Source organism: Vitis riparia, chromosome 13 (assembly GCF_004353265.1).
Source record: "Vitis riparia cultivar Riparia Gloire de Montpellier isolate 1030 chromosome 13, EGFV_Vit.rip_1.0, whole genome shotgun sequence".
In the NCBI taxonomy this organism is placed as follows: Eukaryota; Viridiplantae; Streptophyta; class Magnoliopsida; order Vitales; family Vitaceae; genus Vitis; species Vitis riparia.
Window position 1 is genome coordinate 25,188,312 of NC_048443.1, and position 14,605 is coordinate 25,202,916.

At 34.2% G+C, this 14,605-nt stretch overlaps 3 protein-coding genes and 2 non-coding genes across 5 annotated transcripts; all 5 read left to right on the forward strand.

Moving 5' to 3' along the window:
• The first annotated feature begins 6,332 nt into the window (after window positions 1–6,332).
• On the forward strand, window positions 6,333–10,340 carry LOC117927509 (rop guanine nucleotide exchange factor 5). Its single transcript, XM_034847041.1, has 7 exons — window positions 6,333–7,036; window positions 7,414–7,530; window positions 7,642–7,796; window positions 8,621–8,695; window positions 8,786–9,076; window positions 9,201–9,557; window positions 9,657–10,340. Exons 1-7 carry the CDS (start codon window positions 6,739–6,741, stop codon window positions 10,152–10,154), a joined length of 1,791 nt encoding a protein of 596 aa, XP_034702932.1. The 5' UTR covers window positions 6,333–6,738; the 3' UTR covers window positions 10,155–10,340.
• Window positions 10,341–10,866: 526 nt separating this feature from the next.
• On the forward strand, window positions 10,867–10,938 carry TRNAD-GUC. Its single transcript has one exon. It is a non-coding gene; the product is annotated as a tRNA-Asp (tRNA).
• Window positions 10,939–11,206: 268 nt separating this feature from the next.
• Window positions 11,207–11,278, forward strand: TRNAD-GUC. The gene has a single exon. It is a non-coding gene; the product is annotated as a tRNA-Asp (tRNA).
• Window positions 11,279–11,484: 206 nt separating this feature from the next.
• On the forward strand, window positions 11,485–12,280 carry LOC117929252. Its single transcript, XM_034849523.1, has one exon. It carries the CDS (start codon window positions 11,598–11,600, stop codon window positions 12,132–12,134), a length of 537 nt encoding a protein of 178 aa, XP_034705414.1. The 5' UTR covers window positions 11,485–11,597; the 3' UTR covers window positions 12,135–12,280.
• Window positions 12,281–13,692: 1,412 nt separating this feature from the next.
• LOC117929254 (lipid transfer-like protein VAS) lies at window positions 13,693–14,396 on the forward strand. The gene is made up of 2 exons (XM_034849526.1): window positions 13,693–14,056; window positions 14,164–14,396. Exons 1-2 carry the CDS (start codon window positions 13,717–13,719, stop codon window positions 14,178–14,180), a joined length of 357 nt encoding a protein of 118 aa, XP_034705417.1. The 5' UTR covers window positions 13,693–13,716; the 3' UTR covers window positions 14,181–14,396.
• Window positions 14,397–14,605: the final 209 nt, after the last annotated feature.

Sequence of the window (14,605 nt, forward strand, 5' to 3'; positions counted from 1 at the left end):
TTTTTAAGGTTGATTTTAGGTAAAGGTTTTGACATTCCAGTGAGTCAAGCGTGCGCCGTTTGAGGCATATCTCTTTAGCCTGATCGGACAAATGATGTGAACATAAATTAAAGATGACAATTTAACATCATTTAATAAAAAGGAAATAATTTTAAAATATATTTTTATCAATTTTTAAAAAATTACATTTCCTGCTAGCAGTATTTGGTAAAATTTGATGCTTAATGACTTAAAAGATGATTTTAAGATAAATTATAGTTAAATTGTTAGATGATTAAGATGATTTATTAAAATCATTTTTTATTTTTAATTATAATATTAAGTTATTTTATCAAACATAATTAAGAATATATTAATAATATTTAATATTTAATATTTAATAAATTAATTTGATTTTAAATTAAATTATATTGATTCATGAAATATATTTATCAAAAAAAAATTTTTTGCTTTAAAAAAGTGTTTTGATCAATCAATTTATTGACTTAATAACATATTAATTATGTTTAATAAAACAACTTGATATAGTAACTTAAATTTAAAAATGATTTTAGTAAATCAATTTAATTATTTCATATGACTTAGTAAGTTAAATATAATTTGAGTTAAGGTTTTTTAAATCATTAAATAGTAATAATTAAATTTTACTAAACCATCTCTAAGTAAGGTATTTTTATTTTTTAACTTTAAGATTTGATATGATTTATATCGCTCTCAACCATATTTGTTTTGGGAAAAGGTTCTACATATATAATGTAAAAGTGCAACTTGGATAGGTTGATCCGATCTAACAAAAATCCAACCCAATCTTTGTTTGCGCAAGTTGAACTTTGGTTAAGTTTTTTATATTCGAACTCAATTTAAGTTGAGCTTGAACAAAGGTTTCCAAACTTAATCAAAACTTGACTTAATATTTTTATAATATTTATAAAAACATTTATCTTCTTTTAAATTTAAAAAAAAATCAAACTATAATTATATACTTTTTCATTTTTTTAGAAAGACATATAAATTTATTTTTGAAATGTTGACTTATTTATTATTAGTTAAATGTTGGTATAATTATATAGATTTTTTTAAAAAAATCATGGATTTTGAATCATATAACCTAATCAATTCGAATGTAATCATCAAACCTGAATCCATATCAAGTTTAGGAAAATGAGGATGAGTTGGGTACCTCAAGTTAGAGGTTGACTTTGATTGAGTTTAAATTGATTGTTTTTTTATTCGACAACTTAATCAATCCGCTCAAGTTATAATCCTAATATAATATTTTTTTTTTCTTCATTTGATATGAAATATTACAATCATCTCATATATAGAGACAACATCTTCACCGTGTTTCATGGAATTGTAGGATTAAACAAATAAATATATTTTACGAGGTCAAACAAACTTTACTGATAAATTTTAATAACATTTTCTGTGAGATTTCATCAAATTTAAAATATACAATATTGAATGGTTACAATAATCATTGTCTTCTTATTTAATAAATTTATATTTCAATATAGCGTTATGGCACGGTTATTTCTATTAAAGTCTCCAACGTGCCAACGAATTAATGGTCAATAACGTGAAAAACCAATCAAATTCAATGTCAAACACTTTCGCTTTCATATAAAGGAGACATTATATTTTAATTTTTATTTATTCTTGATTTTTTAAAAAACTTTTTATATGTCATTAGTTAAGACTTTATTTTGAATAGATAAGATTGTTAATGTCTTTCATTAAATTCATAAAAATATTAGGTGGCAAAATCTCACGAAATAGTTGAAAACTAAGGAGATTTTATTCAACATGTTTTTCTCAAATTGCCTCGCTAATTCTTTATTTATTTATTTGTAAAGGATACAAACAAACGATTTATCAAAATCCTTACTTTTATTTCTTAAAATAAAATTTTGACAGGTCATATGCCGTATTTAGCTACGCAAGACACGTACTATTTATGACATATTTATTTAAATTTCCCTCCTATGCATCCAATTATCCATCACACACGTGGAATGAGACGAGACACCTATACACTTTGAAAATAACACGTCATAATGTGGGAGTCTAGTGAAGGAAAAGTGGGTGGGTGGCACAATATGTAAAGGCCTTTAGTGCTTTACATTTAATCAGCAAGTACATACTGAAGCAGCCGACCATTCATGATAGAGAAAAAATAAAAAATAAATAAAGTATTCAGTTTCTTACTATGGACTCTTCTATAGTTTTTAATGTCATAAAAGTGACAACAATTTATTAGAAAATGTCTTAATTAAGCTCTACGCCTTCCATGGGTTTCAATGTTATAGAAGTGGTGATTCCGTGCGACTTTAAATCTAAGCTTGAAATCGTGATTGGTGGGTGAGCGTGGTTGGCACAGAGGTCGGTGATGGTCTTCTAATCTAGTTTTGAGATTTGAGTTAAATATGGCTTAGACTTTTCCCACTGGTGGGTGAGTGTCGTTGAGGCAGAGGTCAGTGATGGTCCTCCGAAAGGGCGACCACGTGCAGCGGACGAAATGGTGGTCTAACAAGTCCGAAAAGGACCGGGCTCTGGTTCAAATTCAAAAGCTTTGAGCTTGGGCTTCCGCTATAATTCCTACTCCTCCACAGTACTGGCCCAGTAATCAGTATCCCCAACTTTCAAATTTGAAGGCCTCTGGAGTCTTTGAGTTGGATATCCATCCAACGGTCAAAAGTCATGCCCCATTCACCACCAACAGTACATCCGTGTTTATTAACAAGACCATCTGTTAAGTTTTTTTTTACTCAGTGGTCACCATATAAAGGGGAAAGTGAAAAGAGGATATACTCATATGCTATATAATAGTACAAAGACATTGAAAAAGGAATCGCAGCTACACACAAAAAGTCAAGAGCTATAAGCTTTTGCCAAAAACCAAACGGCTATAAAACGAACTTTTTTTTTACCTTTAGTAGAGAGTTTTTAAAGCAATCGTCCAGCACCAATTACTAGCCGTTGGTGGGCCTTTTTGGCTTGGCCTTTTTGCTTGGAAGTTGGAACCCAATGTGAGAGAAATTTAAAAGATAGGAAGGACATCAAACCTCACAAGGAAAGATATGAAATTAATAAAGGTGTTAGGAGACTTAAAATGAAACTTCAACTACTCCCCATATATGGCCCATTGTCACTGTCAAATTCATCCATACTCCGTTATGACTAACTCTAGTCTACACTCAGAAATTGAACTAAATTAAGCTTTATGATCCATAACCCAAATTCTTGAACCTTGAGAATGGGACAATTTAAAGGAAATCTCAACCTTATTAAAGTACTTAATTAAGTACTTTTCGTTACATTTGTTGAACTACGGAGATTGAGATGGACATTACAATGACAAGCCACCATGGGGTACGTTTTTTATACCTGAAATGGACCATAATCTACATCCAAAATAAAAGTTGACCCATGGCTGGTTGCTAGGCTTTTATCCCATGATATTGGGAAATGAGTACGAGTATTTGTGTCCCTTGGGACAAAGCACAAGTCTCACTTGTCTAGAAATTGGTAATTACAATAATGGTATAATGAAGCTAATAGCTTTTTAGATGGACCATTCAAGTTATCATCAATGTGGGGTGTCTAGTAGTTGAATATGTGGAGTAGCAACACCTAATTTTTCACCTGCTTCTTCCAACGATATCATTCAATTTTTGCACCACTCCATTCAAGAATGGAAAAAATAAAATGTACTCTACGTTGGATGCCAATTGCACACCACGCTAGTGAGAGAATTCTAGTACAATGGGATGATGATTTCCCTTCAGCCTTGCCTTCGTCTTTTTTCTAGGGTGGTCCTTGAGTTTTGGGCTATTGTATGACATTTTTTTGTTTTTTGTTTTTTGTTTTCTTTTTTATCTTCTCTTTTCTTTTTAAAGGAAAAAAAAAAAATCTAATTCAATCTACCCTCCTTATGAGAAACAATGTTTTCGAAAATAGTTTTAAAAAATTGTGTTTAAAAATAAATTTTAAAAATTATTCTCCAATATTTTATAAAATAAATGTGTTTTTAGAAACTCATTTTATGTTTTTAAATATATTTTAAAATAATTATATTTTCTTTTTAATTAATCTTCGTACTTATATAATTACTTTTAAAACAATCATAAACAAAACAAGCAAAAATGTTTTTTTAAAACACTTTGTTTTTTATTTTTAAAAACAAAAAAGATATTTTTATTCTTTGGTTTTCGTTTTTTTTCTTTTTTTTTTTCTGTTATAAAGAATAAAAAACTATTTTAAAAAACAGATATTCAATAAACCTTAAAATTCTTAAACTAATTTTTACACACACGCGTGTGTATATATATATATATATATATATATATATATATATATATATATATATATATATATATATATATATATATATATATATATATATATAGCTATGGTTATAAAGACAATTCAAAAAATACAGTCACAAGATGTAATTCTCAAGATAATTGAAAAATGCCACCATGAGCTACTGTTGATTTCTCTCAAGAATCTTAGGATCATATAAATAAAAGAGTCTATCCATGTAACCATTCATGTGTTAAAAAAAAAAAAAGGATCAAATTGAGAATTATTTCAAAGTTCATACATGGGAATTTTTTTTTAAATAATCATTTTGTTCCAAAAACTAATGGTCCACCATTTTGTAATTTGATATCCATCACATTTAAATTTAGACCGTTAAAGATATATGGTAAAATATGAGTCATGAGATACATATAAATCATACTAATATATAAAAAATAAGATTAAGGTATAAAACAATAAAATCCTTTGGACTCAAATATAAAACCATGAGATTGTCTATATAGATGACATTATTTGATTAATAGATGATATTTTTTTAATAAATGCAAAAAAAATATTCTTACGAAGTGTTTGATAAAACTTAATATTTATTTCTTAATAATTTAAGCTGATTTTAAATTAAATTATTAACTTAAAATTTACTACTTAATTCTTACTTTAAGTATTAAAATTGTTTGATAAAATTAATTTAAAATAATTAAATTGACATTTTTATTTTCATAAATTATAACTATGACAAAGGAAGTCGAGTAACAACAGATGTCATAAAGTAGTAAAGGAGATTATAGAGGTAACTAATAAAAATGAGGGAGGTAAAATAGAGATGTAGACTTAAAACTAAGGTGCTGTTTGTTTTTTTGACTTTTTACTGAAAGCAATTTGTTTTTAAAATTTAGGTTATTTCTTTTTCTATTTTTTTATGACTTATTATTAACTTTTTACTAAATTGAAAAAACCAAAATATGTAAATTTTTTTAAATAAAAAAAATAATATATTGATTTTTTTTTACTTTTTAATATTTAATAGAAATAACATACTACAAAAATAAACAACTCAATATTTAATACTATTAAGTATTAAGGTTCTATTTAGAATTAAGTAAAAAAACAAACACCACCTAAGTTAATTATTTTTTATTTATTACTTAAAGTTTTTTATGATTTTATTTCAAACCATTAAATTATTTAACCAAGTAAACTTAATTTTTAATGGCTTAAATTAAGTTAGTAAATCCTTTTAAGCTATTAAATTGATTTATCAAACACTCAATAGGATTCTAAATTAAACTTATAACTTGGCAATATCATTTGTATCCCATGGGATTGAATTCAAATTCAATTTGTGGTTTTGGAAATCTTTGTTTGGATTGAACTCATTTTTATAAGCTACAGGGAAGCTTCTATAGTGATTTTATTACAAAATTTATTATTTAATATTTTTTGATAAATACATTTTATAAGATCCTTGCTGTATTATATCTTATGGGAGAAGTTATCCCACGTTTAATAAAACCTTTTTATAAGATTAATTTTTATTTTTTTATTTTTTATAATACCAACTTTCACTTTCAAATCCGAAACAAAATTGAAATAATGTTGGAATGTGAGTTGGACTTTGTATGATTATTTGAAAGTTAATGTGAAGATATGAATTTGTGAGAAGAAAGTTTGTTCGAAATAATAATTTAAAAGAATTTCAAATCATGGCAGTGGAGGGTTGGGGGTGGTGATACTTGCCATTATTTTAATTTACTTCAGAGCATCTTGATTAAAAACAACCAACTTTAGTAAGATAATGATTACATTTTATTATTTAGTAAATAATATAACTAACAAGTTAAATCCTACAATTTAAAAGCCAGTTTCGTAATTTCAAATAGTATGTGGGGGTAAAAACGTAAAATTGGACATATCCGTCCGGTCTACGGCTACATTGGCATTATTTTATATTAGAATTTTGAAATGGTTTGGGAGATAGAGAGAGAGAGAGAGAGACAGAGCGAGAGAGAGATAGAGAGACGTTGGCATCTGGCCATCGGCAGTTACCCTTTAAACTTGAAATCAAAATTCTGAGAGAGAAGAGGGAAGAGAGAGAGAGAGAGTGCCATTGATGTTTCCTGAAAGATCATGTGTCGGAGGCTTTTGGAGCAACCTCTTGCAATCATGGCTGAACTACACTTCCACCATATAAATATTCCATCCCATTCTCCCAATAAAACCCCTCTGCAAATTTCTCTGGTTTTTTCTCTTTAATTCACCACCACAATCACGTCGTGTTGGAGCTGGGGCTCCAGAAATGTCGTCTTCTTTACTGAAAACTCAACAAGAAACCCACATCTTCTGAAGAATCTTGAGCTACTCTCTTTTGGGTCTTAAAACTTCTTATTTTTTTTGGAAAAAAAAAAAGTTGGGATGGAAAGTTCGGTGAAGAACAGTGGAGGATTTGAAAAGGGAAAAGATGGATTTGAATCTTCTGATGCGAGTGGGGTTGGGACTGAATCGGTCACTGATTCCAGCAGTTCCAGTAGATCCAGCTCTGATTTTCAGAGAGATGAAGTCAAGGCTAAAGAGCCGTCTTCACCGACTCTGTTGGGTTGGCCTATTAGGAAGGCTGAGGTGCGTAAAAGCTCGGTTTCTAATGTCAGTGAAGATGAAACGAAATCCCATTTGAATGATTCCAAGGTCAAGCAACTTGGTTCAAAGGTTTCAGGTTAGAAATAGTGTGCCTTTTTTTTTTTTTTTTTCTTGCTTTTTTTTTTTGTTTTTTCTGTTTTTTTTTTCCTTCTGAGCTGTTTGGTTGTTGAGAAACTGTAGGTAAACAAAAGAAGTTCAAATTTTAAGCCTACAGTTTTCCGTTATTTTTAACAGGAGAAAAAAAAAAAAATACTAAACCAAAGTAGCATAGAACGTAAGATTCAAAAATTTCTTTTTTCCCTACAACCAATCAGTGCTATTATTTTGTTTTATCTCATTTACTTTTCTCCATTTCAGATAGATCCTGTTTGAGGTCTGCCGATTCATACTCATTAGCGGTTTTGTAATTTAGTTATATTTTCTTTGTCTTAAAAAATAAAAAAAATGAAACAGAGATTGAGATGATGAAGGAGAGGTTTTCGAAACTGTTGCTTGGTGAAGACATGTCAGGGTCTGGAAAAGGGGTTTGTACAGCTTTGGCCATTTCAAATGCTATCACCAATCTTTGTGGTGTGTTTTCTCTCTCTCATTCTAAGGCTTTGTTTTTCAATTAATTAGTCTTTTTTTTTTGGCTTTTTAATTGCAATTCATTTCATTTCCATTATTCCATGTCATCTATAGCTACCATTTTTGGGCAACTGTGGAGATTAGAGCCCTTGCCCCCTGAGAAGAAATCCATGTGGCGAAGAGAAATGGAGTTGCTCCTTTGTGTTAGTGACCACATTGTCCAATTAATACCCTCTTGGCAAACATTCCCTGATGGCAGCAAACTTGAGGTAATTTCAAGTCTAGTCCCGTAAATCCTGTTCTTGGTTGTATAAATGTTCTTGAAATATTTTTCCTTTTGATTGCTAAGAAAATGCAGGAAAATAAATTAGAATTTTGACCTTAGGAATCGTTACTTTTTATTTTTTACTTGGGAATGGTAAAGCCTCTGCCAAACTAAGCATAATCCAACTATTTGGTTTTGTTGAGTTTCTCAGCTGAATCAAAAGAAACCAGGTTCGAAAAGTTCATTGTGTCCATTTTCTCTGCAGCCAAATCTGAGAGATGGCACATGTGAGATGCAATAAATTTAACCGAACCCCATTTGAGGTTTATATAAGGACGTGTTTGGAGACCTAGATTTGAAGTTGGGATTTGAATTCAATTCACATGTGGTGTGAGTTTCCAAATAACACCTCTGCCATTGTTTTACAAATCCACAGATTTGGGTGTTTACAGTAGCCCACAGATTCTTCTTCTTCTTCTTGTTTTTTTTTTTTTTTTTTTTTTTTTTTTTTTTTTTTTTTTTATGAAATTACAAATTTGCATTAGAGGTTATTTACAAGCATAGTGTTTGGATTTGGGATATCCAATCTAAATGCTGCCTATATTTTCTCAAGTTCTTATTCTTCACTTTCCACTTGTGTATCTTTATTTTGAATGCTATCTGGAATTTGTCTTAGAATTCATTGCCAATCACTCCCAATTCGTTCAAATCTTAAATTGATTAGGATTTTCCAGAGAGTGATACCTCATTTACTTGTGAATGAAGGTCAAAAGAAGTTTTTATTTTTACCCAGTCTTTTTCACTATTGGTTTTATATTTGTCATTCAGGTAATGACTTGCAGACCACGATCGGATATTTTTATCAATCTCCCAGCTCTGCGTAAACTCGATAACATGCTTCTTGTAAGATTCAACATTGCTTGTTTCTTTGTTCATTATATTTGATTGCGAGAAGTAATTCTAAAATAGTAACATTTTCTATGTCCACTTCAGGAGATATTAGATGGCTTCACAAATACAGAGTTTTGGTATATAGATCAAGGTATTATAGCCCCTGAGACTGATGGGTCAGCCTCTTTCCGCAAACCTATTCAGCGGCAAGAGGAGAAATGGTGGCTTCCAGTACCACGTGTCCCTCCTGGCGGCCTCTCTGAAAATTCGAGGAAGCAGTTGAATCACAAACGTGAGAGTGCAAATCAAATATTAAAAGCTGCAATGGCCATAAACAGCAATGCTTTAGCTGAAATGGAAGTTCCTGAGTCATTTTTGGAAGCTCTTCCAAAGGTATGAAGCCTCAAGCTTTCTGCTTTATGCGTATGTTGTTTTTCTGCACATTCACAAAATTATGAATTATCATCACACAAAGATGACATAGTGTTTGAACTATTTTTTTTTTGTTCATTTGCAGAATGGGAGAGCCTGTCTTGGGGACATTATTTATCGGTATATTACATCAGATCAGTTCTCCTCAGAGTGCCTGCTTGATTGCCTTGACCTGTCCTCTGAGCATGTTGCTTTAGAGATTGCAAACCGCGTTGAAGCTTCAATATATGTATGGCGTCGTAGAACTCACCACAAACCAATGACCAATCCAAACCGCTCCACTGCAAAATCGTCATGGGAGATGGTCAAGGATCTAATGGTTGACGGAGATAAGAGGGAATTGCTTGCAGAAAGAGCTGAAAGCCTCTTCCTCTCCTTGAAGCAGCGTTTCCCTGGTCTTACACAAACTACTTTGGATACCAGCAAAATCCAGTGCAACAAGGTTCAAATTCTCCTCCACGGATAGTCTTCTGTTTGTTCTTGGAGATGCATTTCCTTTTCCTCTATTTGTCACTTTGACAAATTGTTTTTGTCTTTTCAGGATGTGGGGAAATCCATTCTGGAAAGCTACTCGAGAGTTTTGGAAAGCCTGGCATTTAACATTGTGGCTCGTATTGATGATCTATTATACGTTGATGACCTAAATAAGCAGTCGGATAAGCATTCATCAGTTCCTACAGTCAGTGTCATTGCTCATAAGAGGGTCTCAATTCCATATTCAGTGCCCGTCTCGAGCACTCCACAGAAAACAGCTTTGACCACACTGAGCCGGTCGCCCGCACCACTGATTAGCCCTGCAAGGGGGGAGAGAACTCCTTTTCTTCACAACAAGCCTCCCCGTCGCGGTTTTGGAGTGAAGAGGGTCCTGAATAATTATCTTGGTGTTGAGACAAAAACAAAAAACAGTGGGAATCCCACAGAAGGGGGGTTAACAAGCACAATTGTTGTTGAAGCGCCTGCAACTCGAACTGAGACAAAAAATATGCAGCATAAAAAGGAGTCAGTAACTCACCAGGCTAAGTTGAGGCTACAGCATTAAGGGTTTCTGAGAAAGGAAGAAGAAAGCTAACTGAAGAGTAGGAAAATTTGTCATACAAAACTCTCGTTGTAACCCATTATGATTGATGTTTGGTAGTGGTATGATAAGAGGATATTTGGATTCACGTTGTATTTATATGTGGATGTAGCTGCAACACAATATGATATAGAGATTGATTTATCAAAACTTAAAATCTTATTTTCCTTCCTGTCAAAAGAAAATATAGAGGGGCATTCCGAGAATGAACTCGGGACTTCTCGCACCCTAAGCGAGAATCATACCACTAGACCAAATGGCCAGAACAATTTTAATAATTTTTTTTATTTAATTAAAAGGGTTAATACTTAAATCTTTCTGTTGCCATGTTCAAAATCAATCCAGGCCACGCTAGAATAATCTTAAGAAATTGTTGAATAGATGGGAATGTAATCAGAAATGCATCTCCAATGTTGAGTTCTTTAAATTATCCATGAGAAAGAAGGTGACATCATGATTCAATCAGACACCATTTGCTTAGAATGTGAGTGGGTTTTCACTTGAGTCAGACCCGAGTTCAACTGTAAGTTTTTTCTTCACTTGTTCCAAGTTGTACCACTAGTTTACATAGTGAATCTGTTCATTAGTCCAAGCACCCACGTCAATATCCTTGGTAGTAGAAGAGAGGAAGGTTTGCATGACAATAATTAGGGATAAAAGCATGCTCTAGTGTTAAGTCGTTGTAGTATAGTGGTGAGTATACCTGCCTGTCACGCAGGTGACCCGGGTTCGATCCCCGGCAACGGCGATTTTTTTAATTAGTTTTTGGGCCCAAAATGCAACCCAGGTCAGGATTAGGCCCATATGAATAGGGTTGATTTTTTTGGAGTCTAACCAGGCTCATGGCTAAATATTCAGTTGTTGTAGTACATCCGGGTGACCGGGTTCGATCTCCGGCAACGGTGGGTTTTTTTTTTTATTTTTTGGGCCCAAAATGCAACCCAGGGCAGGATAAGGTCCATATGAATAAGGTCATCTATTTTATACTATTAACTAGACATCCGAATAAACACCAGGTCGTTGTAGTATAGTGGTGAGTATTCCCGCCTGTCACGCGGGTGACCCGGGTTCGATCCCCGGCAACGGCGTGTTTTGAATCTTTTTTTTGGGTTGTACTCTTTTTCATCTTTTTTCGGCCCAAAATACAACCCAAGTCAGGACTAGGCCCTTATGAATAAGGTCATTGCTTTTTGGGCCCAAAATATAACCCAAGTCAGTATTAGGCCCAGCAGCCTTTGCTCCATATGAATAGAGGTCATTACTTTTTGGTCTAAAAAGACGCACCTTTCCCTTCGTCGCTGCAAAAGCAACTGCAACAACCGTAACGCCTTTGTTTTAGGTTTAAAGATCTTTTTAAGATCCTCCCACCTGAACCCGATCCATCGTCCACCCTCGGATCCGCCGGACATGGATGATTCCCGTCGCGTGAAAATTGGCACCTGCATCCAAATAACCGCCATCGACGGCATCGTGAACGTGAACTCCCTCTTCACGCTAGCAGTCTTCATCGGCCTCGCCTGGGACCCCTACGACTCCAGCAACAGCCTCATCACTGACCCTCGCTGCAACCCCACCTCCCGCATGGCCCAAGACCTCGTCTCCTTCCACGTCTACTCCTTCAGTTCTTTCCTCTTCTCCAGCCTCATCGCTTTGGGTATCAAGCAAGCCATTCGAATCGCCATGAGCCGCGAGATGTACAAGACCGTTCTGCTCGCCCACGTTAATGAGACTGCTCTCCGGATCAGCATGCTAATTTCTGCCGTCGGCTCTCTTTGTGGGTGCGCCTGCCTGATGATGGCCCTGGTGAATATGGTCCAGATCAAGCTTGGGACTTTGGCTTGTGGAAGCCCTCAGACCTTGGCTGCTGTGGTGCCTCTGGTGATATTTGTTCCCATCGGTCTTCTCATCTATGCTTGCACTGTTGTGTATGCTTTTATTAACTAGGGAAGTGGGCACTTGTGAAACGACAGCGTTTTTGTTGGTGTTGAAAGTATCAAGACTAGTTGTTGTAATTTGTATTTATGAATGTGAGTTTGTTTGCATCAGAGTTTAGTGGAAATTTACCGGAGTTTTGAATCCATGAGTGATAATACTTGGAAATCTTATGCCATAATGCCTTCAAATCCTCTAGCCATTATCCTACTGCAATAATTCTTGCTAAGAAGAACGCCCATTGAACTTTTGGATTCGATAATTTTGGCAAAAAATTTGGTTTAATTTGACTTTATTATTATGAGAATAAATCTGCTGGGTTACTGGCGGGCATTTTACCACAGGTTTCTATTGTATCAATCCAGCCTTGTGTGATTCCTGTTAAGCATATACTCGGGAGAATTGAATGCAAATCCATGTGTATTGAAGATGAAGGATTATTGCAGGGGAAATAATTCAAGTATCTTTGTTGATTCTGCTTCTTTATTTCCTTTGAGTGATGCCACTATATGCTTTTCCAAATGGCGACATGGTATAAACACCTGATTTACCAGAAATGTTTTTCATTGAGCCTTTCCCAAAAGGACTCTTATGTTATTCAATTATGAAATACTGCATTTCTTTCCAATTCAAGTGTAGCACCCACAAGGGGATGCCCTGTAGCTGTGCTGTGGTCCTTTACTGATTATTGATCATCTATGATTACCTCTAGTGCTTGATTTGTTTTATTTCAATGCACATGGGATATGGGTTCCTCATTCTCAGCTGATTTGAAACACCTGCTGCTTATCATCTCTGTTTTAGGAAGAGAGATGGGTAGTCTTCTAAATTTTGAATTTAAATTTGTCTTATCATTGGAAGATTGGACCAGCTCTGGCTTCAGGTTTTTCTCTCTTTTGCCAATGATGGGCTTGTTGCAAACCCAGCATACCAACAAGCTTTAACAAAAGCCCTTCCATTACTATGGAGAAATGTTAGGCTTGTCTAAGAAAGTTTCCTAGGATAGGATACCTTTGTTGCACTGAAGGGTTAAGGTGTACAAAAAATAGGAGCAAAATCCACCATTGTATCACTGTCATTCTTCTTTTCCTTGACTTTAGTGGAGAATGTTGGGCTGATAGAGAATGCAATGGGTAATGTTCAGAATGCTATAGATATTTCCCTATACTGAGCTTTTCATGCTCTGTGAAATTATACATAGGTTTGAGAAATACTTTTCTGGTATTTTGAGGGTAGTTTCCATTGAGAGAGCTTTTGATGGTGTTTTGGAAAAATAAGAGTAAGGATTGAAATTGTGAACTGCTGTGCTGTCAGTTGGTCATGGAAAACTCTTCTTTTGTATATCTTCAATGATAAGAAAAGGTAATGGAATACTAGTGGTAACTTTACTAGGCACTGAGCTTCATTAGCTTAAAGTGGGCAGATTAACCTCATTTGAATGCGGAGGAGTAGGTGTGCACTAAATAAAATGAGTTTCCTTTAGTGCTACTTCCACTATGAGTTGTGGATTTCATGTGTAAGCACATTTTGAGCTCCTTGTTTCAGTATAAGAAGCCCAAGGAGTTGAGAAGTTTAACACATAGCCAGTGGAGAAATGGCATTGCAAAAGAAATATGTTGGTTTTCTGGTTCTTCTTGTGGTTCTGGGCATCACTGGGTTCAAAGGAGTTGATGCAGCTGGTGAATGTGGGAATGCTTCCCCAGACACAGAAGCTTGGAAGCTGGCTCCTTGTGCAGCTGCAGCACAAAATGAGAAAGCTGCCCCTTCCAAGAGCTGCTGTCTTCAGGTGAAGAAGATCGGCCAGAACCCAGACTGCCTTTGTGCTGTCATGCTTTCTAATACAGCTAAAAGCTCTGGAATCAAGCTAGAAGTTGCTGTGACCATTCCCAAGCGTTGCAACCTTGCTGATCGTCCAGTGGGTTACAAGTGTGGAGGTCTGTTTCCATTTATAACATTACCATTAGTGTTTGCTAGTTAATTCTTTTCCCTCTTTTTGTTCTTGCCTTCCCCCCCAGCTAATACTGTTCCTCTTGTCTTGCAGCTTATACTCTTCCTTGAACCCTGAAGGTAGATTCACGGTTCTAATGAATATGAAGTACCTGCTCTTAGTAGTAACAGTGTGCTAGAGTTTGTGCTCCTGTTGCTAGTCCATCTAGTCGCAACAGCCAAAAAATGTGTGATAAATAAATTATCGTGTTTTATGATGTTGGATAATAAATAATGTGTTTGTTATAATAAAGAATGCATCTTCTTCCCTGAGGGGGGTATTCAGTTTGTTTTGAGTGCAGGTTAGTGCAAGACTACCCAGTGCATGTCCAGCCTTTTCTGAATCAGTATAAAATCAGTACATTAAAGTTTATGATTTTATTATAACTCACTGAAAAATAGGCTGAAGAGACCTCATTCCCATAAAAGGACAAAGGCCCTCAAAATTAACTCTCTACTTATAAGAAGCTGTGACTTCTGCAGGTGTGATGAGCTAG

What these genes read in the sequence shown, in the direction of transcription:
- LOC117927509 (XM_034847041.1), top strand. Translation starts at nt 6,739, where the DNA reads ATGGAAAGTTCGGTGAAGAACAGTGGAGGATTTGAAAAGGGAAAAGAT. An exon ending in TGCTATCACCAATCTTTGTG is followed by an intron (nt 7,531 to 7,641) that starts GTGTGTTTTCTC and finishes TGTCATCTATAG; the next exon opens with CTACCATTTTTGGGCAACTG. An exon ending in GCAAAATCCAGTGCAACAAG is followed by an intron (nt 9,558 to 9,656) that starts GTTCAAATTCTC and finishes TTGTCTTTTCAG; the next exon opens with GATGTGGGGAAATCCATTCT.
- LOC117929252 (XM_034849523.1), top strand. Translation starts at nt 11,598, where the DNA reads ATGGATGATTCCCGTCGCGTGAAAATTGGCACCTGCATCCAAATAACC.
- LOC117929254 (XM_034849526.1), top strand. Translation starts at nt 13,717, where the DNA reads ATGGCATTGCAAAAGAAATATGTTGGTTTTCTGGTTCTTCTTGTGGTT.